The sequence below is a fragment of the Phacochoerus africanus genome, chromosome 1, assembly GCF_016906955.1.
Source record: "Phacochoerus africanus isolate WHEZ1 chromosome 1, ROS_Pafr_v1, whole genome shotgun sequence".
Lineage (NCBI taxonomy): Eukaryota > Metazoa > Chordata > Mammalia > Artiodactyla > Suidae > Phacochoerus > Phacochoerus africanus.
Genome location: NC_062544.1, coordinates 155,632,987 through 155,656,196, shown reverse-complemented (window position 1 = coordinate 155,656,196; position 23,210 = coordinate 155,632,987). Strand labels below are relative to the sequence as shown.

Genomic DNA, 23,210 nt, shown 5'->3' with positions numbered 1-23,210 from the left:
TCTCTGCTTCTGAGAATCTACCCTTCTGAAACATCTATATACGGGCACAGAGATGCATGTACCAGGATGTGTGGTCCATCACCAGACCTGTGAAATCCAGCATGGTCCATCCTAGCCAAAATGCCTCTGTATGTTCTGTCATGCAAGAGCCTCAAGAGCTCAAATCCTTTTGATCAGAGAAAACAAAAATCGTGTCAACAATTACCCATTTCTGTAAAACTGAAAGAAAACCACACACACAAATAGTTGCATGTCTAAATACATTTTTTATGTAGGTAAATGTCTTGAGAAAGGGCTAAAAGAACACGCACCGAACTGGACGGTGATGGAGAGAGAAAATGTCTTGTATCAATGAGGATGCTCATATTTTCCACCGAGTACTTCGGTGCTGCTTGACTCATTCACAAAGCAAGTGGAGGGAGAAGATTTAAACGGTAAACTGCTCCATAGTGCAGAGCAGTGTTCCCAAATGCTGCTTGCAAAGGATGGGGCTCTTTTCACAACTTAGAGCCGCCCCTTTCTACATGCTGCCCCCAGCTGAGTGAGCACAGTCCGGGTTGGGGAGCTGTTCCCAGGGCTCTGTGAACCCTGTGTCTATCCATGTGCACACAAGAAAGCTGGGCTCTGAAGGGGCATCAGACTACACATGACCCAGAGGCCTCACCCCTTCCCTGCCAACCTTGGCTGGCCCAGCGCTTACACCCACCCATCCTGCTGCCTCTCAGGCCCAAGGCTGGCCATTTTTAGGAGCAGTGAAAGGAGTCCTGATGATGGTATTTTCTGGGCCTTCTGAAATCTGTCTCCCATAAAAGAATAAGGTCAACCACTGCGATAAGCAAAACCAAGAGCGGGGATAGTGGGTGGAGTAGGATGATGACTCTGGCCTTTAGCTCCTCCAGGCAAAGAAACCTCAGGAGGCTGGGGGTCAGGGCTTCCCAGCAGTTTCACACTGAGGCTTACTGGGACATTTCAAAAGCTGCCACTCACACCTTGATGGGTGAGGGAGAGGGGACTCCTTCTTCAGAGATGGCTTGGGGGTTGTGTGAGAGCAAGTACGTTGCAGAGACTGGGAACTGGTTCCTCGTCTGGGGAGTTAGAGTATTGGCAAGACACAGTTTCAGTCTTATTTAGAAATTAACATTTTTATTTTTCAGAAGTTAACATTTGAGTGTAGATGTGAAGAGATGGAAGTTCAAGACACAAGGATGTCAGAAGGAAGAGCATTCCAGGTACAGGGAACAGTGGTGCAAAGGTGCTGAGGCAGGATTATGTCGGATGTATTGGAAGTAGAGCAAGGAAGTCACCGTAGCTGCAGCTAAGTAGGGGGAGGGTAGAAGGAAAAAACAAGATCAGACGGGAAGGGAGGAAGGCAAAGAGTGAGAACTGCCTTGACATCTTGTAAGGATTTTGTCTTTTATTGTAGATGAATTAGTGAGCCATTGGCAGGCTAAGAGCCAGGAAGTGACATGATCAGGTTAAGGTTTAATGGGATGGCTCTGGCAGCTGTGTTTGAGAACAGACTAAAGAAATAAGAGGAAAGCAGAGAAGCAGTGAGGCGGCAACTGAAGTGGTCCACAAGAGAGATGGCAGAGCTGAGATTTTCTTGAAAGAGTGGCCAGCAACACCTCGAGGGCCTGTGATACCTTTGGGGGAACAGGGACTTTTTAAAACAAATGGGACTTTGACATGGCTCATGTCCCTTAGAACAAGAGGGAGTTCCCATCATGACTTAGTGGTTAACGAACCCGACTAGGACCCGTGATGATGCAGGTTTGATCCCTGGCCTCTCTCAGCGGGTTAAGGATCTGGTGTTGCCATGAACTGTGGTGTAGGTCGCAGATGCGGCTTGGATCTGGAGTTTTGGTGTCTGTGGTGCAGGGTGGTGGCTACAACCCCTAACCTGGGAACTTCCATATGCATATGCTGCCAGTGCAGCCCTTAAAAGCAAAAGAAAAAAAAAAGAAAGAAAGAAAGAACAAATGATGTACATGCCACTTGCTGTGTGTTGCTACCCTCTGAAGTTGTTACCTCTGTTAGTATGGGGTGGGGCCTAGGAATTTGCATTTCCACATGTTCCCAGGTGGTATTACTACTGATCTGGGAATCATACCTGGAAAGCCATTCACTTTTTCTTCATGGCACTGATGAAAATGTGTAACTAATGTTTATCATACCTCCTCAAGGAAGCTCCTTACTCACCTGTGTGTCCCAGTGCCAAGCATGACACCTGGCATTAATGTTTTGAGCTTGGCTCTGGGCCAGCCAAGGTGCTAATCTAAATGAAGTTCTTGACAATCCCGGCTTTGAAGGGTTTGCAGGTAGCTGATGATGAAACTTTCCAGGAAGTGGTCATTAGAGGGAAGGGATTAATTATAGAAATAATAATGGATGTGACACCCACCCCCTCCAGTGTTTGCCAAGGTATTTTACTGACATCTTCTTCAATTAAGTCCTGTAAAAGCCCTGTGATTTGACATCATCACCTCTATTTTATGAATGAGGAAACCAGAGGCTCTGAGGGTTTCTGTAATTTTCAAGGTCACACCACTAACTAGTACCAGAACCCAGCCAGGCCTGACTGCCAGACAGCCCTATGCTCTGTTTACATCACTGACTACCTCCAGAAGTCACTGATAAGAGGAGATTGCCTTGAAGACAGGAGCTTCCTTACTTGGGACTGTGAGTCATTTTCACAAATGTGGGGAACCATTCTTTAAAAAAAAGGCAAAAACACCTCCTGTCTGAATTGAGAGCCTGTTCACACAGCACATTCCCGGCCCCAAGCCCTTCTTGCCAGAGCCCCTGTTCCCTAATAGGTAGCAGTGGCTGCCCCAAAGAAAGTATTTTTGCTGATTCTAAAAGTATTTGTGTGGTTCTGTCGATCTCTGGTGGAACACTTTTCTTCAGCCCTCACCCTCTTCCTGCCTCCTTCTGTAGGGTGATGGGTACAGTATTCTGTGCTGGGGAGCTGAGGCTTGACAAATCAAGGCAGGTTTAACTCTAAATGGAATCCATCCCTCTCACTAGAAGAGGAGAAAAGCAAATGTCAGGACTTCCAGCCTCGTCAGCCCCTCTCTTCTCTTCCTCTTCAGAGAGGATAAAAATAGCCCGAGTGCTGCACTGAAGGTGGGCCTGCCAGGTCCGCAGCAGCTCTTCCCAGAGGTGGGGGCCTAGGGAGAGGCATAGGGACAGGGCAGAGACCTCTCCCCAGGTGCTAGGGACCAGGACGGGCAGAGACGCCTGAAAATCTTATGGAGAGAGGGGATGTGGAGCAGGTTTGACCAGAGACTGGGTGGTTCACTTAAATACACCGCCAGGCGCACCAGCTCGCTGGCTGCCTTTAAGAAAGACAAGGTATATCCGTGATTCTTAACCACTTTGAAGAACAGGGACTCCCTAGAACAAATGATGAGATGTACATATCACTTCTCTGTGTGTGCTCAAGCCCACACACAGAACGCAGTGAGAAACACACGTGTACCAGACTTGAGCACGCACAGAGAGAGAGACACATGTTTTGGCACACAATTTCACGGCGTGGCGGGGCGCGCGCGGGGGTGGGGGGGGGGCGGTACTGTTAAAGCCCAGCATGGACCTCGGGTTAACAATCCCAAATGCAAGTTGATTATAGAGTCACAGAATGACTTTTAAAAATAATATGTAACGTGTAAGAATAAGGTTATTAAAATCTGCTGAGCAAGATCTTCTTGGAAAATAAATGTATATAGTATATATCCATGAAAACAGATACAGAAATGTTAATGTTGACCTCCGTTGGTAGGCTAGAAGGTGATTTCTAATTTTCTCCATTTTCTCGCCAAACAAAAAGCATGTTTCTTTCTGGCAATTGCAGTTGGGCCTGCCTGCTTGGACCCTCTATCCCGCCGCTGGGGGTGTGTGGGTGTTACAGACAACAGACAGGCAAAGATGAGGATAGTGACAACACGGGGCGGGGAAGAGCTCCACTAGAGGGTGAAGAGGGAAGCCTTCGCCCGCGCAGCAACAGAAACACCGAAGAGGTCCCTGCTCTATCCTGCCTGGCCCGCATCGAGCGGGCGGTGCGTGCGTGCGCGCTCTCTGGAGCGGCGGCGGCGCGCGCGCCTCCGCGGCCCGCCCCCAGGAGCAGACGATGCGGCCGAGGAGGAGGAGGCGGCGGCGGCGCGCTCCGGCGGTCTGAAGCGGCGGCCGGCTGCAACGGGCCGGCGGCGCGATGAACTGGGTGCCCGCCCCCGGCTCGGGGCTGTGAGGGGCTCGGGGCCGGGGGTGGGGGGCGGAGGCAGCGCGGCGGGCGGCCCACGCTCCTCCTCAGCGGCGGCGGCGGCGGCGGCTATGGCCATGCGCGGGGCCGCGCGGCTGGGGCCGCCGGGCCGGGGCCGCCTCCGGGGGGCGGGCGGCCTAAGGGCTCCGTTGCCGCCGCTGCTGCTCCTGCTAGCGCTGCTGCCGCTGCTGCCCGCGCCAGGCGCCGCCGCCGCCCCGGCCCCGCGGCCCCCTGCGCTGCCGCCCGCGGCCGCGGGGCCCAGCGTGAGCCTTTACCTGAGCGAGGACGAGGTGCGCCGGCTCATCGGTGAGTGGGGCCGCCTGCGCTGGGGCGGGCACGTCGGGCCGGGCCCCGTTGCTTCCGGCCGCCGGCGGCCCAGTCCGCGCGTCGTGGACCGCGGGCAGGTCCAGTCCCAGCGCCCCGGGTTGCCTCCGGTCTCGGCCTTTGCCTGCCTTGTTGGCCGGGAGGTGTGGTCCCTGCCCGGCCCCCTCCCCGGGCCAGCCTTCCGGTCTCCCTCCCACGCGGCGAAAAGACCCGGGGATCCCTCGGCCGCCGGAGATCCACCCATTTCCATCCTCCTTAACAGCCTCTTCAGCCTGTCGCCTTTTCTCGAGGCAGACTCTTCTTCCCTACCGCTCCAAGTTTCTTTGACCCTTCCTATGCATGTTACTCTAGCGCCCTAGATTTTGGGTTACCTCGAAATCCACGTTTTATTTAGGTTAAACCTGCAAACTCTGGGATGTTGTTTTGATGCCCCAGTAGAAGTTACACAGCTGTGCTCATATTTTTCGGTTGTCATAGGTTTTTTTTTTTGAAAATAAGAGAGAGATTGGTTATAAGGGCAGTACATGTTTCTGCCAGTCTCCAAATCTTGGGATTGATAGGCTTATTTTAGAGAGAATGAATAGAGAATGAATCTCCAGGTAGCAGATCTTTTAGTTTCTTCAGTATCTTTTTGACTTCTGTCTTGAATGTGTTGGAGTTTGGACTGATCCTGTATTTCTGGGCCACTCTCCTACTTTGAATATCATGTAAGAGAAGGAGAACTTCATTTTGGATCAGTTGGTGGTTCTGTTCTAGCTCATTAGCTTTGTCATTTGGGGAATTAATTTGAAAAATCATGGTGTTCTCCTGACTTTGTGGATTCTGGAAATGACCCCTCTAGAGAAAGGTCTGATAGAAATGGCCCCAAATGGAAAGACGTTGGTAATTGCAGATAGCTAGACATTCCCCACACCGATAATTTTTTTAAAACATCGTTGTTTCATTTCAGATTTGTGGTGCATCTGAGTGTTTGATGGAAAAATATTTCTTTTAAGCATCCATTATCATTTTCTTTTATTTTTTTAGGTTGTAAAACTTGAGGTCTGTTGAGGTCGACTCAGTGTGGAAATGGAATTGCTTTTAGCAGAGTGTTTAGACATTGTTACATTGCATATATGGGTTTGTAGTCTTTAACCAAAAAAGAATGTTGGTTTTTTAAAAAAATTTCCTGCAATTCTAAATCCTCTTTTTAGTCTAGCTGAATGAGCTGGATTTAGTTTAGCTGAATTAAAACTGCCAATTGAATTAGTACTTGAAACAAGACTAAGCTAGGAAAAATAACGATTGCTTATAAATTGACTCATGTCACATTAATTTAAGAAATACTAATGTATTATGCATGGTTTTGTAAATGTTTTTTGGTTAAAAATGTGTATGTAATTTGTGACATTGTTTACATTTAAGAAACCCATGTAAGAAACCAATTAGGATGGGAGAAGGGACAACCAAATACTGACAGTGATTGAGTGCCTGCCTTATACTTGCCCCTGCATGTTTTATACATGTAATTTACTCTAATTTTTTTTGTGAGCCAGTGAGATGGATATCATTATTCTCATTTTAGAGATGAGGAAAGGGAGACTTTAAGTAGCTTGCTCCAGGTCACACATTTATAGTCTTTTTAAAGAAAATCAAAAAGTAATACTGATATAGGCCACAGATTTCATTGAAATGAAGGTATTGTTTTTATGGAAGTTGGATTATGGCATGGTGGAAAATAAGTCATTGCTAATTAATACTTGAAATGATGTACTTGTTACCCAGTCGATGAGCATCCAGTTTATGCCCAGAAATGAGTTGCTGGGAAGAGAGGAGGAAGGATTTCCTCACTGAACAACCTTGGTCCAGCTCTGGGACAGGAGGGACCTCCTGCAGAATTTTTTCTAATGCAGATAGAATTGACCTGCTACAGGGTGTCTCTTGATGCTCCATTCTGCCAAATCAAGGTCTTCTCCTTCCATCCCTTTCCATCTCCCTCATCTAATTTTAAAGTATTCCTTGGCCCCCGCCCCAAGCTGGGATGGAGCAGGTGGGTGGGGCTGAGATGTATACCAGACATACTGAGTTCTCAGAATGTAGTTTCCCATAGGATGTTTAAAACGACTTCGAGATCCTGTGTACCATGTTTTTACATAGTTATGGGTTAAATGCCTATGAAAGCTGACGTGGGAAACTAACCATCACTTTACTATGTCTAAGACAATGAATTTGGAATTCCAAGTATGGAACTTATAAATGAAGTTGGTAGTGACAACTTTATAAATTGAACTAATTGTTCCTGACACAAGAATGTTATTGTTTTAAACCAATTCATACATGCACGTAGTTTAAAAAATATCAAATAGTGCTAAAAGACGTAAATAAAAAATGATAGTCTTTCTACCTTTGACATTTTTATCTTCCAGGCCCTACTTTTCAGTGGAATCTGCTATCCCAAGCTAATTATTTTTTTCCTGTTTTTTACTTTTCATATTTTGAAATCAACATGGAATAAGCATTTGACTTCCTAGTAATCATGATTGAGTAGTTGCCTTCTTCTCATGCCCAAACCCCCCAATATAGTTAGGTCATTTTTGGTAAAGCCAGAAGTCCACATTTACATTACTGTGTATGTATTTATATTGTATATTTTTATTATACATACTGCATGTATATATACATATGCATACACACATATATAAACTCCCTTCTGAGTTAAATAGTGACCCATGGTTATTTTTTTTCCCAATACGTTTTTGTTTTTCCTGGAACAAATAAGTGACTTTTAAACTTTTTATTAGTCTATTATGTATCTGTGGCTGCATTCTCGCATATACTTCAAGAAATATGTTAATTGCCTTTTAGTATCTTTTTCCAGGTAATACGTAAAATTATCTCAGTTTCACTTGGTTTTCTCTTAAAGATTCCCTGCTTTGGAGCCTTCTGTTCTTCCAGTCTGGACAGTAGGATTGTTTATCCTGCAGATTCTGTACCCTTCTCTCTGTCTCTGAGCTGTTTCCTGGATCTCCTGTCTTCCTTTTCCTTGGTTGGCTTCGTTTTGCTAAAGTATATCCTCAGTAGCTTCCTGAGAAGGGTTTCAGGGAAGGTAAGTAATTTGAGGCCTTGCATGTCTGAAGGTGTCTATCCTATCCTCATGCTTTATAGGTGATTTGGCTGAATTCAGACTATTAGACTGAAAAAAAAGTATAGATTTTCAATTTTGATGGCATTGTTGCACAGTTTTACGCAGTGGCTTTGAGGGTTTTTGATGAAAAATCCAAAGCCATTCTGATTCCTTTTGTTTTCCTTTTTTTGACCACATCTGTGGCATATGGCAGTTCCCAGGCTAGGGGCTGAATCATAGCTGAGGCTGAGGCCTATACCACAGGCACAGCAGCATGGCAGTTGTGACTGACGCTGCAGCTTGTGGCAACACAGGATCCTTAACCCACGGAGAGAGGCCAGGGATCGAACCTGCATCCTCATGGAGTCTAAGTTGGATCCTTAACCTGCTGAGCCACAAGGGGAACTCCTCTGATGCCATTTTGTCTTTGTTTTTTAAGTTCAGGGTCTTTGTCTTTTTAAAATTCTGTAATTTTATCAGCTTTTGTCTGGGTTTTTCCATCTGTCTGTTATCCCTCTTATCTTAGTGAGCCCTTTCAGTATGGAGACTCATATCCTTCAGATTCCAAAAATGTATGTTACTTCTCATAATTTCCTACCCATCGCTTTTTGTTTTTTGTTTCTGAAATTTCTACTAGTTTGGTTATTGAATCTCCTGGCATTGATCTTTGGAAGTTCTTATGTTACCTCATATTTATATCTTTGTATTTATATCTTTGTATTTGGGGATGGGAAAAAGGGGGGAAATTTCTCAATTTTGCCTTCTAGACTCTTTCATTTTTAAAATTTTAATGACGATTTTAAATTTTATAACTCTTTTTGTTCTCTATTTCCATTTCCTTTTTTGCTTTCATTTAATTCTGATTTTATGGATGTATTATCTTATCTCTGAAGTATTTGTTTATTGTTTTTAATTTTTTCTATATGTTTAGTATTTCAAAAATATTTCTTCTGCTTCCTCCAAAGTCCCTGTTCATTTCAAGGTTCTTTTTATGTTTGTTTAGATGGCAAATATCTATTGATCCTTGGCTGTCTGTAATTAAGAGCCAGATGCTGAAAAGTTGATTAGGGGAGCATGAACATGTATGTGCACGCAGGTGGTCTAGTGGCCTCCCTTGGAATGCAGGTGAACTTCTCATTGGGAACCCCCACCTCCCCAACTCCACACCCCTGGCAGCACCTTCACATCTTGTCTGGAATTGGTCAGTGTCTGCAGTGAAGACATCTCCAGTCTGCTGCCTCTGGTGTGCTTGGTGATACACCAGCTGCCTGGGTTGGGGTTATGTATTTGGGGAGAGATGGAGGGTGCCATTGTTCAGGCTATAGACTTTGACTACTCTTTATAGCTCTCCTGCCTCTGGTTCAGAAAAAACTTTGGGTCTCCTGTTGGATCTAGGGATCCAACTGCTTTGAATATCCTCCATCAAAGACTCTCTCTTTGATAGACCTGAGCTTCAGCCCTGCCTTTGGTGGCCCTTGGTGCATCCATGGCTGAGCCTCTCCAGGGGTCCTGAGAGGCAGTGACCATTCCTTCAGCTGCTTCCCATCTTGAAAAAGTTTGTTGAAATGTATGACCCATTGTTGTCTTCTTTCCCCTCTGTCTTTGTGGTTTAATGTCTTTGTGATTTCATTACTATCATTTTAGAGGAGTCCTGGGAGGAAATGGGGATAAAGGCAAGTGGTCATTCCACAATGTGTAAATGGCAGTTAGTATTGGACCTTGACTATTGAAGATAACAATAGTTTTTTGGCAATGTCAGTATTAGGAAGAGTAGTGGTGGTATGGCTGCAGTAATGGTTGATGCTTTTTAGAGTGCTGCTGATGTGTGGCAGTCTTCTGCCTGTGTCAGATACAAAGGTAATCTCTGTTTGAGGTGTGTACTCTTGCGTTTTATAGAAGAGAGAGCAGACTTGGAGGTGGTGTGTAACCAGTTCGTTCCTTGGTAGCAGGTGTGCAGTCCTGTTGGAAGTGCGTTGGTATAGACTCTAAAGGCTTGCAGCGCTTTTAACCTTGCTCTGTCATCCCTGTGTCCCCAGACCCTGCCGAGGCTGCAGTGTAGGCATCTGTTTCCCCATTTTACTTATGAAGACTCTGATTTGGGGCCTTTAGGGTCAGCGAATAGACTCAGTCTGGAATCCTTGCTGCCTCTTTGTCAGCTCTGGAGGAGCTGTGATTAACCAGAATGCTCAAGGAGTAGACCCTGCAGGCCTGCTGCCGTATGGCGCTCACTTGTAGTCTTGACTGTTATCTGCATCCTTTCCTGTTTTCTACCTAATTGATAACTCTGATAGCTGAGTTCCCTAGAAGTCCAGAGCTGGTGAAAGTGGTCTGTGGCTGGGGCAGTGTTAGGGCTTTGGAAATAAAATGCTGCTGGGTGGGGGAATGCTATAAACTGGTCATGACAGTGGTGTTAGTGAAAGAAAATCTGTAGAAGTCAGGGGGACTTCTGAGAATAGACTCCACCTCCCACCAATTAGAAATTCACTTTCCATAAGTTGCAGCTGAGTTAAATACCCTCTAGAAGAGTGAAGCCTTGTTCACATCTTACTTAAAATCAGTTCACTACTAGTTGAGATCATTGCCCTCCCAAATCAGTCCAGTAAAAGATTTTGAAGCCCAACCAAGTACCATACACTGTGAAAGGAAATGGCAATTCAGAATTACTAAATTCCTTTTCTTGAGGAATTCAGACTTTTATAGGGGAGATTAACAGTTGTATCTACAGCTAAAATGCTGACATAAGAGTTACATTGCTGATAGTTATAAGTTTTGTGGGAGTGATTGCTTTTGACTGTAGAAGTGGGGATGGAGAGGCTTATGGGGTTTAGGGAAGGTGTTCCAGTAAAGGAGACAGTTGAGCCTCATCTTGAAGGATGATCTTGAAAGGCAGAAAAGAGGGGCATTCCATGTGTCACAGAGAAAATAGCATGAACAAAGCCATAGATGTATGGAAGCAGATGTGTGCTAAATCAAGGAGTAGGAATAATGTAATGTGGCCAAGGTGAGAAAATTTGGCAAAGCCAGGGAGTAGAATATAAAGGTGGGAAATATGTTGAAATTGGATTAGGAATTTGAATTCTATTTTATAGGGAATGAGGAACTGTTGAATTTAGGAAAGGAGAGTACACAGATCTAGGTTATAACATTGGCCCCAGTGGAGAGGGTGGTTTTGAAGACTGAAAAGCTAGATCTGGGAAATGGGACAGAGTCAGCCTTGTGCTGATAAGAGGGATCAGCTAGGGCAGTTGCAGGGGTGGGGTGGATTTGTGAGGAATTTGCAGGGAGTTGGGAGAAGACTTAGTGGAGGAGACCTAAGGGCTAAAGAAAAGGGAGGAGCCACAGAGGAATCTAGAGTTTCAGATTTGGGCAGCTGAACTGAGGATTCTTAATTTTTGGGGAATGGTTGAGGGAAAGAAAAATGAGATGAGCCATGTGTTCCTTTCCTCCCAGCACCTCTCTCCGTCATCAGCCTCAGGCCAAGTGTTTTGGTGGTGGTGGGTGGGGGGCAATGAGGGTGTCCTCTCTGCTGGCCTGCTGCATATTCTGCTGCTGCCCAGACTCTGAGGAGGTGGGTGCCAGTGGAGGTGGGTTAGCACTGTGCAGCAAACTCTTAACCCTCAGCGTTTGGGGTGGGGTTGGTGGCATTGCTGCAGCATTAATTTGAATCCATGTGTTCTTCATTGGGAGAGCAAGACTGAGACATTGTGCAATTGTGGGTTTTGAGGGTTTTTTTTTTTCCTTCTTCATGCTACACATGTGGGAGAACTCTCTCCAATTATGGCTAAACCTGTCCCCTATGAGTCATATCCTGAGTTGACTAATCAATTCTGAAGGTGCCGTCTGAAATACTGTTTGGATTTTAAGGGTCACTTTAGAAACAAACATGGGTATTTTTGTGAGCATCCTGAATTGAGAGGTTACGCAGCATTACTTTGGGGGGTTTAATACAGTTATGTCAGTGTTCTGAAAAAACTTGCCAGCTACACATACTAAAACAAAATAAAATAAAAACTTGATGTGAAATAGAGCCATTAGCTACTCTGAAATTGTATCATGCTTAAAAGTATGCTTTTTGTGTGTGTGTTACTGTTGTACATCAAGTATTTTCTTTTTTCTTCCTTTTTTTTTTGAGAGTTAAGTTTTATTTGGGGTGAAATTAGGACTTGAGCCCAGGAGACAGCATCTCAGCCCCAAGAAGCAGCTCTCCATCAAGTATTTTCTAATCACTTGTTAAAAAGTTTTCATTTATGTAGGACCTTTAAAAATGTGATGTGGTGGGAGTTCCTGTCCTGGCTCAATGGTTAACTAATCCGACAAGTATCCATGAGGACACGGGTTTGATCCCTGGCTTTGCTCAGTGGGTTGAGGATTTGGCATTTCCTGAGCATTGGTGTAGGCTGCAGACAGCTTGGATCCCCAGTTGCTGTGGCTGTGGCTGTGGCCAGCAGCTGTAGCTCTGATTCAACCCCTGGCCTGGGAACGTCCATATGCTTGGGTGCGGCCCTAAATAGACAAAAGACCAGAAAAAAAAAATGTGATGTGCCAAAAAAATGTGTGAGTATTGCTGAATTACATTATAGGTACTTACTGAATGAGTCTTTTAACTGTGCCCAGCAAATGACAGTGCTGAGTGGTAGAGTATTTCTGAAAAGTAATTTCATAGATCTCATTCTTGTTCATAAGATAAATATGTTGTGTCTTGTTCATAAATAATAGACATGTTTTTATATAAATGTGTCATCTATTTCACATATTTTCTCTTATCAACTGTTGGAAGTAGATGGCATTGGCATTTTTTTATAGATAAATCTGAGGCTCTGGGAAATTACAGAATTCGTGGGAGGTCGCAGAGATGTCTGGGGCTCTGTGACTCCCAAGTGCATGCTTTCTCTACTGTGCCTCCTCTGAAGGTTAACAGTATACTTAGTCTTTAACCAGAATCATCTGAGGGGCTTAAATAAAATATAGATTGCTAGACCTACTCTGAGCAATTTGCTTAGGAGATCTGAGCTGGGGTCCAGCTGGTGAAGTTTTTGAATGACATGTTTCATGGAGTGTAAGATGTATGGCTTTTTCACATTTGACCATCTCTGAAATGGGGACCATGTTGCAATCAATGGTGAGTCATCAGTTAATTGACAGTTTTTTTCTTTCTTAGTGGCACAGAAAATAATGGTGCAGTTTAGATTAAATGAAATATAGTGTTGTAATAAAGTGATATTGTAAGGGAGACTTAGACATAATATGCCACCTTTCCTTTTTTTGAAGGGAGTACCTGTCACAACTTTCTTTCAGAGTTGTAAAATTCACTGGTGGTATTATTATTATACTTGTGGTAATGGCTGTATAGTAATATCCTTGCAGGGGAGGCAAATGATGGCAGTGAGATATTACCATTAGGTTTAAAAACAGTTAACACCTCATTTTTCAGCTAGGAAGTTGCTGGCAAATGAAATATCAGTAGTTCTCAGCCTTATTTTGTGAACACCTTAAGGCATTTTCCTAGGTAAGGGTGTGTGGATCCCATGTATATTAGGTTTTTTGTACTGTGACAGGAATTGTTAGACTTTGAGGGCATTGCAGGGCCTCCTGATGAAAGCTTATGGGTACAACTGAATCCCATAAAAGCTAGTTCTGGAAAGAAGCGTCTGCTACATTCTGTATTTCATCCTGGGATTCCCTGACCTATATAGTCTTTTTCCTTCCAGTTTTATTGAGATATAATTGACACCAGCACTGTATAAGTTGAAGGTGTACAGCATAATGATTTGACTTACATCATGAAATGATTACCGCAATAAATTTAGTGAACATCATCATCTCATGTAGATACAGTATTAAAGAAATAGGAAGGATTTTTCCTTGTGATGAGAATTCTTAGACTTACTCTCTTAATGTTCTGTATAACATATAGCAGTGTTATTTGCATTTTTCATGTTGTGCATTACATCCTTAGTATTTACTTATCTTATAACTACAAGTTTGTACTTTTTGACTACCTTCATCCAGCTCCCCTGCCCCAAATTTTGTAAATAAAACTCCATACATTAAGGTTTACTTTGTTGAAGTTATATGGGTTTTGCAAATACTTTCACTATAGTATTACATAGAATAGTTTTACAGCCCTAAAACATCCCCTGTGAAGGGGGCATTTATATTTATTAATACTTCCCCTTGTATTTTAAAAAACTGGCTTTTAAAAATGTATTTATTGGAGTTCCTGTCGTGGCTCAGTGGAAGAAATCTGGCTAGTATCCATGAGGACTCAGGTTCCATCCCTGGCCTCACTCAGTGGGTTAAGGAGCTGGCATTTCTCTAAGCTGTGGTGTAGGTCGCAGACGTGGCTTAGATCTGGCATTGCTGTGGCTGTGGTGTAGGCCAGCAGCTGCAGCTACGATTCAGCCCCTAGCGTGGGAACCCTCATGTGCCGCAAGTGTAGCCTTAAAAAGACAAAAAAAAAAAACAAAACCAAAAAAAAAACCCAAAAACTATTATAGAAAATTTCAAACACTCAAAAAGTAGAACATTTGTGTGTCCATCATCCAGCTTCAACAGTTATCAACTCATGGCCCATTTTGTTTGGTTTATACCTCTCCACTCCCCAGTCCACTCCCTCGTCCTCACTCCTCCCATCTTCTGCTTGGATTCTTTTGAAGCAAACTTGGGCAATAAAATTTCATACAAAAATTTTTGGTATGTATTTCTAGAAGATACTCTTTAAAATTTATTATAAACATTATCACGCTTTAGAAATTAACAGTGATTGGTAAATATAAAATATATAGGCATAGAACTTCCTGATTTGTAAATGAATGTTAGTGTAGAGATTCTTGCCTGTCACATGTTTCTTCTTTTGTCCCTACTTCCCACTACACCACTGTTGAGTTTCTGTGGTGCCAAACCCTTCTCACCCTAGAGTCTGCAGTCAGTGGTTGCTCAGCCTTATGTCCTTTCCCCAGATCTTTATATAGCTGGAGCCTTCTAGATGTCTTAAATTGTTACTTCCTCAGAGAGCCTTGCCTTCCTGGGGTTGACCCCCCCAGTGCCATTATTTTCTATCACTGGGTTTTCTTTTAAGTACTTCATACTTTTGTTGAGAGCTAATTCTGTCTGAGTAGAGATCTTTTTTATTTTCTACTCTATATCCCCAGCACCTAAAACAGTTGCCTGGCATATGATAGATATTCAGTTAAAGTTCAGTGAATGAATAAATGATTACACCCCCCCCCCCACTTTTTTGGATTCACTGTCTTGTGCCTTACTGGGATCATCATTCTCTTGATTATTTCCCATTGCCCACTAAGTTATTATCCAAAAATGAATAGAGGTTTACATAAATTAATTTTAATAGCTTATTCCCTTTGAAGTTGCCTAATCTTCCCAAGTCTCTATCCCCTGCCATAAGGTGCCCCCATTTTGACTTCCATAGCTTTCTACCGCTACAAACACCTCCATATCACTATACCCAGCATATTCTATCTTTTACCTTCTGCATTAAGACTACCTCATGGTTTGGACCATAGCAGTCTCAAAGCAGACTGCTGGACCACACTACAGTTGAGGAATGTAAAGTATTCAAGAGAGAGTCAGGCAAAATAATTAAAAGCTGGAAAATAGAATTTCTGATCTTTTCTTCTGAAATGCTAAACTGCTGTTAATCCTAGGCAGTGAATTTTTTCATCTCCTACATAGTAGTTTTCATCCCTAGAAACTTCATTTGGATCTTTTCATATCTTCCATGTCTCTACCTAAATTTTTTGTGAGGTACAATTTTATTTCGGTATTTGCTAATTCTAACATCTTTGCCAGTTATGGCTTAATTTCAGTTGATTTATCTGTCTATTTATTTATTTGTTTTTATTTTTTGCATGCCTGGTAGTTTTTGACTAGATGGCAGGCATGATAATTATATCCTCCTGGATGCTAGATATTTTTGTATTCGTATAAATATTCTTCGGTTTTGTTCTGGGATGCATTTAAGTTACTTGGAAACAGTCTGATCCTTTCAGGTCTTGCTTTTAAAACTTGTTAGATAGGACAGGAGCAGTGCTCAGGGTAGGTCTCCACAATTAAGACACTTCCTGTGTGCTTTCTCCAGTGACCTATGACTCATGAGGTTTTCCAGTCTGGCTGGTGGGAATAAGTGGTAGTCCAAAACCTATGGAGTGCTATGCACTGTTAACTTTTTATTTTTTCTCTGGCCTTGTGTACCTTCCTTGTGCATGCTTTGATCAGCACTCACCTGAAGAAGGCTAGAGGAGCTCTGCAGATCTTGGAAGTTTTCTCTGTGCAGCTCTCTCCTTTCTGGTACTGTGTCCTACATATGCTAGCTTTCTCTGTCTTTCTGAACTCTCATGTATTTTGTCTGCTTTTTGGTTATTTTAGATAAGAAGGTTAATCTGGTCTTATTATTCTGTCTTGTCCAGAAGTGAAAATGGCCAAGGATTTTTTTTTTTTGTCTTTTTGTCATTTCTTGGGCTGCTCCTTCGGCACATGGAGGTTCCCAGGCTAGGGGTCGAATTGGAGCTGTAGCCGCCGGCCTACGCCAGAGCCACAGCAGTGCAGGATCCGAGCCGAGTCCGCAACCTACACCACAGCTCACAGCAACGCCAGATCCTTAACCCACTGAGCAAGGGCAGGGATCAAACCTGTAACCTCATGGTTCCTAGTCAGATTCGTTAACCACTGCGCCATCACGGGAATTCCAAGGATTATCTCTTTTGCTTGTTTACACCTCTTCTAAAGTTAGCTCCTTAGATTGTTTGCTAAAGGAGAGAATTTAGTCCAATTTCAAGAAAAAAGTTTTAAGGTTTGTGTATGTGTGCATGCACCTGTGCGCAAATGAGGGTTTATAGTAGATAACGTGGTATGGGACAGACAGTATTTGATTTGGAATCTGCATATGTGAATTTTAAATCCATCTCCTGCTTTATGAGGATAGGCAAGTAATTAATGTTTGAGTGTTGGTTTCCTCATATATGAGATGCTTTTCAATGTATAACAGGATGTCTACTATCATAGTTGCTATAATGTATATGAAAATGTTACATAATCTTCAAAATAGGACTCTCTGTGTGACTCCCAACAGAATCCTCAAAATAATTTATTTTAGTTACTGATGGGGGATTTGTATGTTTTTGAGTGAAAACCAAAATCAGAGAATGTTCGAAAGAGAGGTCACTTAGCTAGTACCTGGTTGATTGATTGCTCTGGGTAGCAACATTTATCACTTGCTGAACAAGTGTTTATTGAGTGTACACTCAGCCTTATTTTTTAGGGGTTTGGCATGTTTTGGTGAGTAAAACAAATTAAGATACCTGCCCTCAGGGAACTAACTTTTATGGAGAGCCAAGTGACTTGCCTAAGAAAAGAATTCAGGTAGCTGGAACTGGACTCCAGGTTAGCACTTGGAGTTGCTGGCAGGGAGAAGTGATATTTGTGAGTTCTCAATTGTTCCTTGAGCCTCATAACAGCCAGGGGCTCAAATGAGTTACTAATGGCCTCTGCAGCTGACTTGAGAGAGTGTGCATGTTCCTGTTAGGAGTTGGCTGTGAAAAGAGGTGGAATGGTGGTTATGTCAAATCGAGTAAATTAGTCCATCTCTGCTATAGAGCTGTACTTGAAATGCATATTCGAACTGTTAAGATCATTTTCTTCTTTAAATAGAGCGGGGGGCCAATAATAAATTAGTTTCCAGAGTACCATTTTATCCGATACTGGAACATTCTGGTACTCTGGCAGGGTATGTATGCCTCATATTTGATGTCATAGTTCTAGAGATATTTGGGTTGTAGTTTTGTTACTTACTATCCTGAGATAGGAATTGGGAAGCACCTTTAACATCTTTGCAGTTGTGGTACAAATTGTATCTCTGGGGGAGTTTTTATGGGTTTTTTAAAATGACAGCTATATTATTTGGATGTGAAATCTTGTTCCCTGATCCTGTGTTTTAGTGTCAGCTCTCTTTGTAATTTCTTATCCATCTGTTATAGTATTTTCAGATGGGGAAGGTGACAGTATTATTTGAGTCATCTACTTGAAATTAAAAGTGAAGGGGGAAAAGAAGTGAATATATGCTTCTGAGAGGATCAGGAGATTCCCTTCTATGACACTGACCCCCTAGCCACCTCTCAGGGACCAGAGGGTGGGTCCACTGCCTTTCCCTCACAGAGGCCAGTTTTAAGCAGAGAATGAGGAGGCAGCCTGTAGGAAGGAGGTAGAAGGAAGGGGCATATATTCTTTGTCTTCTCTTGTTGATCATGCATGTCTTCTTTCTCTTAAAATCTCACTTTAATTCTTTTTATACGCTGTGTGTGTGTATGTGTACTCAATTCTATCCAGGCACTTAAGGTTATGGGAGAAAAGTAGGAGGAAAATCTGAATGGGCAGAGACTACGTGAAAAATCTTATATAATCTACAAGATTATTGTTTAAACAGCTATGGGGATTGAAGATTTATGTGCTTTTTCTTTTTTTAATTATGAAACAAAGATGCCCCTTTCTTACCATCTAACATTTGTAAATTCCCTGTCTTATGATGTGGTTAAATATTAGGTCTCAGCTAAATTTCTAGGTATTATTTGACTATAGCTAGATCTGTAAGCTTCTGATGGACAAATTGTTTCTTTATTGTATCTATTTCAGTTTGTTAGTTTCCATAAACTAGGGAAATTTGAAATAAGAGTTCCATATTTATTTAATTTCAGCATTGTTTAAAATATGGACTATTTAGTGGTTTCATACATAGTAAGTGATTTTGGCTTTTTTCTTCTGGCTTGTATACCACACCATCCTCAGAACCAAGAAAATTAACTTGACTAAATTTTTAACTTAAGTTTTGGCTGACATTTGGAAACCATGGATGATATCATAGAATAATAGAAATTTGTGGCTGAGGAGAGACTTTTAACTTTGTCTGATTTAACTTTTTTGTTGTATAGTTGAGAAAATTGATACCTAGAGAAGGTGATTAAAAACATCGATTGCCAAAGGTTACTCATCTATTTATTAACAAAAATTCTGCTTTAGTTCTGTTTCTACAATATCACTTTGGTTTTTCTGCCGTAACTGATGTTCTCTTTAAAATATGATTTCCCCGGAGTTCCCATTGTGGCTCAGCAGTAATGAACCCACATAGGATCCATGAAGATAGGGGTTTGATCCCTAGCCCGCTCAGTGGGTTAAGGATCTGGCATTGCAGTGAGCTGCGGTTTGGGTCCATATGCGACTTGGATCTGGAGTTGCTGTGGCTGTGGTGTAGGCCAGCAGCAACAGCTCTGATTCGACCGCCCCCTAGCCTGGTAAGTTCCATATGCCCTGGGTGCCCCCTCCCCCCAAAAAAATAATTTCCCTGAAAATCCTTCTTTGGTATAGTTGACTTTTATCAATAGTCAGCCATTCATGCATCTGACGTTTTTAAGACTCCAGCCTTGCTCGTGATGTGTGCAAGGTAGCGGGGAAGACAGATGTGTGAACAGCTCCCTGGAATATATTTTGTTACGTGCAGTAAAGGTGGCTCTTTTTTAAAGGGAGGTGGTTTGGCCATTGGCACTAATCCACCATTGTTATGCCCTTAGGAAACCAATAGTTAACTTTTAAAATTGTTTGGAAAAAGTTTTGAACTATTAAATTATTTGAACTTGAGCTACACAGGCCAGGTCATGTAGATATAGGTCGTATTAAGTTTGACCTTAATACTGTCTAGGGGAAAATGAATTTTCCTTGATGGATGTTGAGAGTTTTGCAGAAATAACTTTGGAATTTGGGCTGTTTAAAAATAACTTATGAACAAATGTCATATTTTCTAACAAGAGAGCAACATTCCTGTTTTACTGGCATTGGCAGTGAGAAACTTAGATAGTTGTTACAGATGAACAACTAAAATGTTTTTCATCTTGGGTTAGAGTAGAAAAATTCTATGCATTCTAACAACAAAATGCTATATCTTCAATCCATGGCTGTCCACCCTTGTTCCTGTCACCTTCCAGCAGAGCCCCTTTCCACCCTCTATCCACTCTAGATTGCCCACCCTGTTCTCTCTTTACTGGCCCTTTCACTTTTATCTTGTGGAGCTCTAGTTTTGTTTTGAAGTTTCCTCTGACTCTTTCATGGTGCTGCTTTATCTCTTCAGCTTTCATGGTGCTCCCCTTCTGAGTGAAAGTTTCCTTATAATCCTTTCCAGCCACTGGAAGCCAATTTTAGTACACTCCCTCCCCATTTATGGGGCAGGAGCCAGCTTCTCTTTTTTAATTAATTTTTTTTATTAAAAGGATAGTTGATTTGTAATGTACCATTTTTTTCTTTTCTTTTTTAAAAATAATAATTTTTTGAGGTGAAATTCACGTGACATAAAATTAACCGGTGTAAAGTAGACAAATAATTCAGTGACATTTAGTTGCATATACCATGTTGTACAACCGCTAACCCTGTCTAGTTTCAAAACATTTCCATTGCTCCAAAATAATGTTCCTCACCCATTAAGGAGTTTTTTTTTTCTCATCTCCCTGTTCCTCAGCCCCTTGCAACCACCAATTTGTGTTCTGTTACTGTGGATGTATCTATCCTTCCTGGACATTTTATGTGAATGGACTAATAAAACATGGGACCTTTTCCATCTGGCTGCTGCTGCTTTTTTTTAAATGGCCACACCCAAGGCATATGGACATTCCCAGGTCAGGGATTGAATTCCAGCCGTAGCTGCAATGTATGCCACAGCAGTGGCAATGCCAGATCCTTAGCCTGCTCCACCACAGTGGGAACTCCTTGGCCTGCTTCTTATTCTCCTGAAAACTATAGCTTTGTCACCTTCCCTATCATCCTCAGAATTTCCCATGTTATCCTCATGCAGACAATGAGCGTGGGTAGTCCAAGAATTTTCTTCCCATTTCAGCCCCATTGCCAGTGTGGCATGAGGAAATTCTTTCTGATCTTTGATCTCCTTTTTTCAGTTCATAGCGCTCTACCAAATTTTACCTTTTGTCTGGGTATTTTATGGGAAAGTTGAAGGAGGGTAGTAATAATTTAGTCATTAATAATTTATTATTGCTAGTGCTAATCTTGATATAGTAAAGGTATTATCTTTACTAATGTGATTTTTCTTATTGAATTTTGTTGTTTGAGGGCTTTCTCTCTACCTCTCACTGGACTTAATGGATTATTTTAGGCCATAATTGGGTTTTTGTTTAGTGAATTGCTACAGCTGTATGCATATTTCTTTAAACAAGTTTTGAAAACTAATTTTTATTTTTCCCACTTTAACTTTCATAGAAAATTTAAGAAAAGAAAAAGAATAAAAGTATGCAATAAAAAATAAACCCATAATCCACCATTTATAATCAGCCACTGTTCATCTTTTTTGAGAAATGCAACAGACACATTGTGCATATACATGTACATTTTTTTTGAAAGGCAGATTCTCTGTTCTTTTGTTTTAAACCTTTTTAAAAAATTGAAGTATAGTTAATTTACAGTGCGCATTAGTTTTCAGGTATACAGCAAAGTGATTGGGCTTATATATATTGCTTTTCAGATTCTTTTCCATTATAGGTTATTACAAGATAGTAAATGCAGTTCCTTGTGCTATACAGTAGGTCCTTGTTGTTTATGTCATATATAGTTAACATGTATGTGTTAACCCCAAAGTCCTAACTAACACAGTCCCCCGTCACCTTTGGTAACCATGAGTTTGTTTTCTATGTCTGTGAGTCTGTTTCTGTTTTGTAAATAAGTTCATTTGTACCTTTTTTTTTTTTTTTTTAAGATTCCACATAGAAGTGATAAATGGTATTTGTCTTTCTCTTTCTGACTTACTTCACTTAGTATGATAATCTGTGGGCTCATCCATGTTGTGGCAAGTGGCATTATTTTATTCTTTGTTATGGCTAATGTTCCACTGTATGTATATACCACATCTTCTTTATCCATTCTTTTTTTTTTTTTTGTCTTTTTGCCATTTCTAGGGCCGCTCCTGCGGAATTTGGAGGTTCCCAGACTAGGGGTTGAATGCGGAGCTGTAGCTGCCGGCCTACTCCATAGCCACAGCAATGCAGGATCCGAGCCATGTCTGCGACCTACACCACAGCTCACAGCAATGCCGGATCCTTAACCCACTGAGCAAGGCCAGGGATCGAACCCGCAACGTCATGGTTCCTAGTCGGATTTGTTAACCATTGAGCCACTACAGGAACTCCTTCTTTATCCATTCTTATGTCACTGGACATTTAGGTTGTTTCCATGTCTTGGCTATTGTAAGTAGTGCTGCTATGAATATTGGGGGTGCATATACATGTACATTTAACTTTAATTCATTGGACACTTACTGAACACACGGGAACTATTATAACATGCATGGGAACTATTCTAGATGCCAGAAATTGCTAAAAATTTGCTGTTTGTAGTTTGTATCTTGCCTATTCTTTTTTTTTTTTTTTTTGGTCTTTTTTCCTTTTTCTAGGGCTACTCTCATGGCTTATGAAGGCTGCCAGGCTAGGGGTCCAATCTGAGCTGTAGCCACCGGCCTATGCCAGGGCCACAGCAATGCCAGGTCTGAGCCATGTCTGCGACCTACATCACAGCCCACGGCAACGCCGGATCCTTAACCCACTGAGCGAGGCCAGGGATCGAACCTGCAACCTCATGGTTCCTAGTCAGATTCCTTAACCACTGAGCCACAACAGGAACTCCCTGCTGAGCCACAATGGGAACTCCACCTATTCTTATTTAATGTTACTCTCTAAGCAAACTCAATTCATTAAAATTTATTTGTAAGAGTCCTATTCATGGCTTCATAGTCTGTTTCAGTGTTTTTTAGTCATTAAAATCTGTCTTCAAAGGGAAGCTCAATATGTCACCTAGATGAACAGGAAGGGATTGACTGAAAGGATGTAATGACTTGGGGTACCACTTTTCTTCTCCCACTTCTTTTCTTCTCCAAAGGAAAAGAAACTATGAAAACCCGTTATCTGTTATGGATGTATAAGTCACTGCCCTATTATAGCTGGTCATTTATATTGTTAATTCTCTTTAATTTTAAATATTAGGTTGACTAATATCTTTATGCATAAACATTTGTATCTATATTTGGTTTCTTTATGATGAATTTTTAGAAGTGGATTTACTGGGTCAGAATATAAATATAAAGCCTGTATGTTCACAAATTACTTGCTTGCCACACCCTGCCTAACATTCAGTGTTATATTTAAAGAATATAAGCATTTCTGTTGCAACACCAAATATATTCCTTAAAAAATCCTTCAACATTCCCAAGTCACTGAAAATAACAGGACTTACAGGAAAAATACGGTTAAAGACAAACCATTCAAGATTGCTGCAATTTTCAAACCAAGTACTAACAAAAGCATGATTGATAATTTATAAGATAACTTGGACAGCCCAGTCAAACCACTTAGGGTGGCTGAGGCTGCTTCAGAGGAGAGTTAAAGATGTTCAAACTTAATAGGGTGGAAAGTCACTGGCTTGCATGATCTTGAGATAGTGCAGTTGAAAGCAGCTTACTGAGTCTAGGAA

General features: G+C 42.0%; 1 protein-coding gene across 2 annotated transcripts in view; it reads left to right on the top strand.

Annotated features, from left to right (window-relative positions):
* Positions 1-4,112: 4,112 nt before the first annotated feature.
* Positions 4,113-23,210, top strand: part of RYK (receptor like tyrosine kinase) — a 98,796-nt gene continuing 79,698 nt past the window's right edge. The window contains exon 1 of one of the 2 annotated variants that reach the window (XM_047782849.1): positions 4,113-4,564. In XM_047782849.1, coding sequence (XP_047638805.1) covers positions 4,330-4,564 — 235 coding nt within the window. In that variant the 5' untranslated portion in view covers positions 4,113-4,329. The remainder of the gene's footprint in view (positions 4,565-23,210) is intronic. The other variant, XM_047782846.1, reaches the window with a different exon arrangement.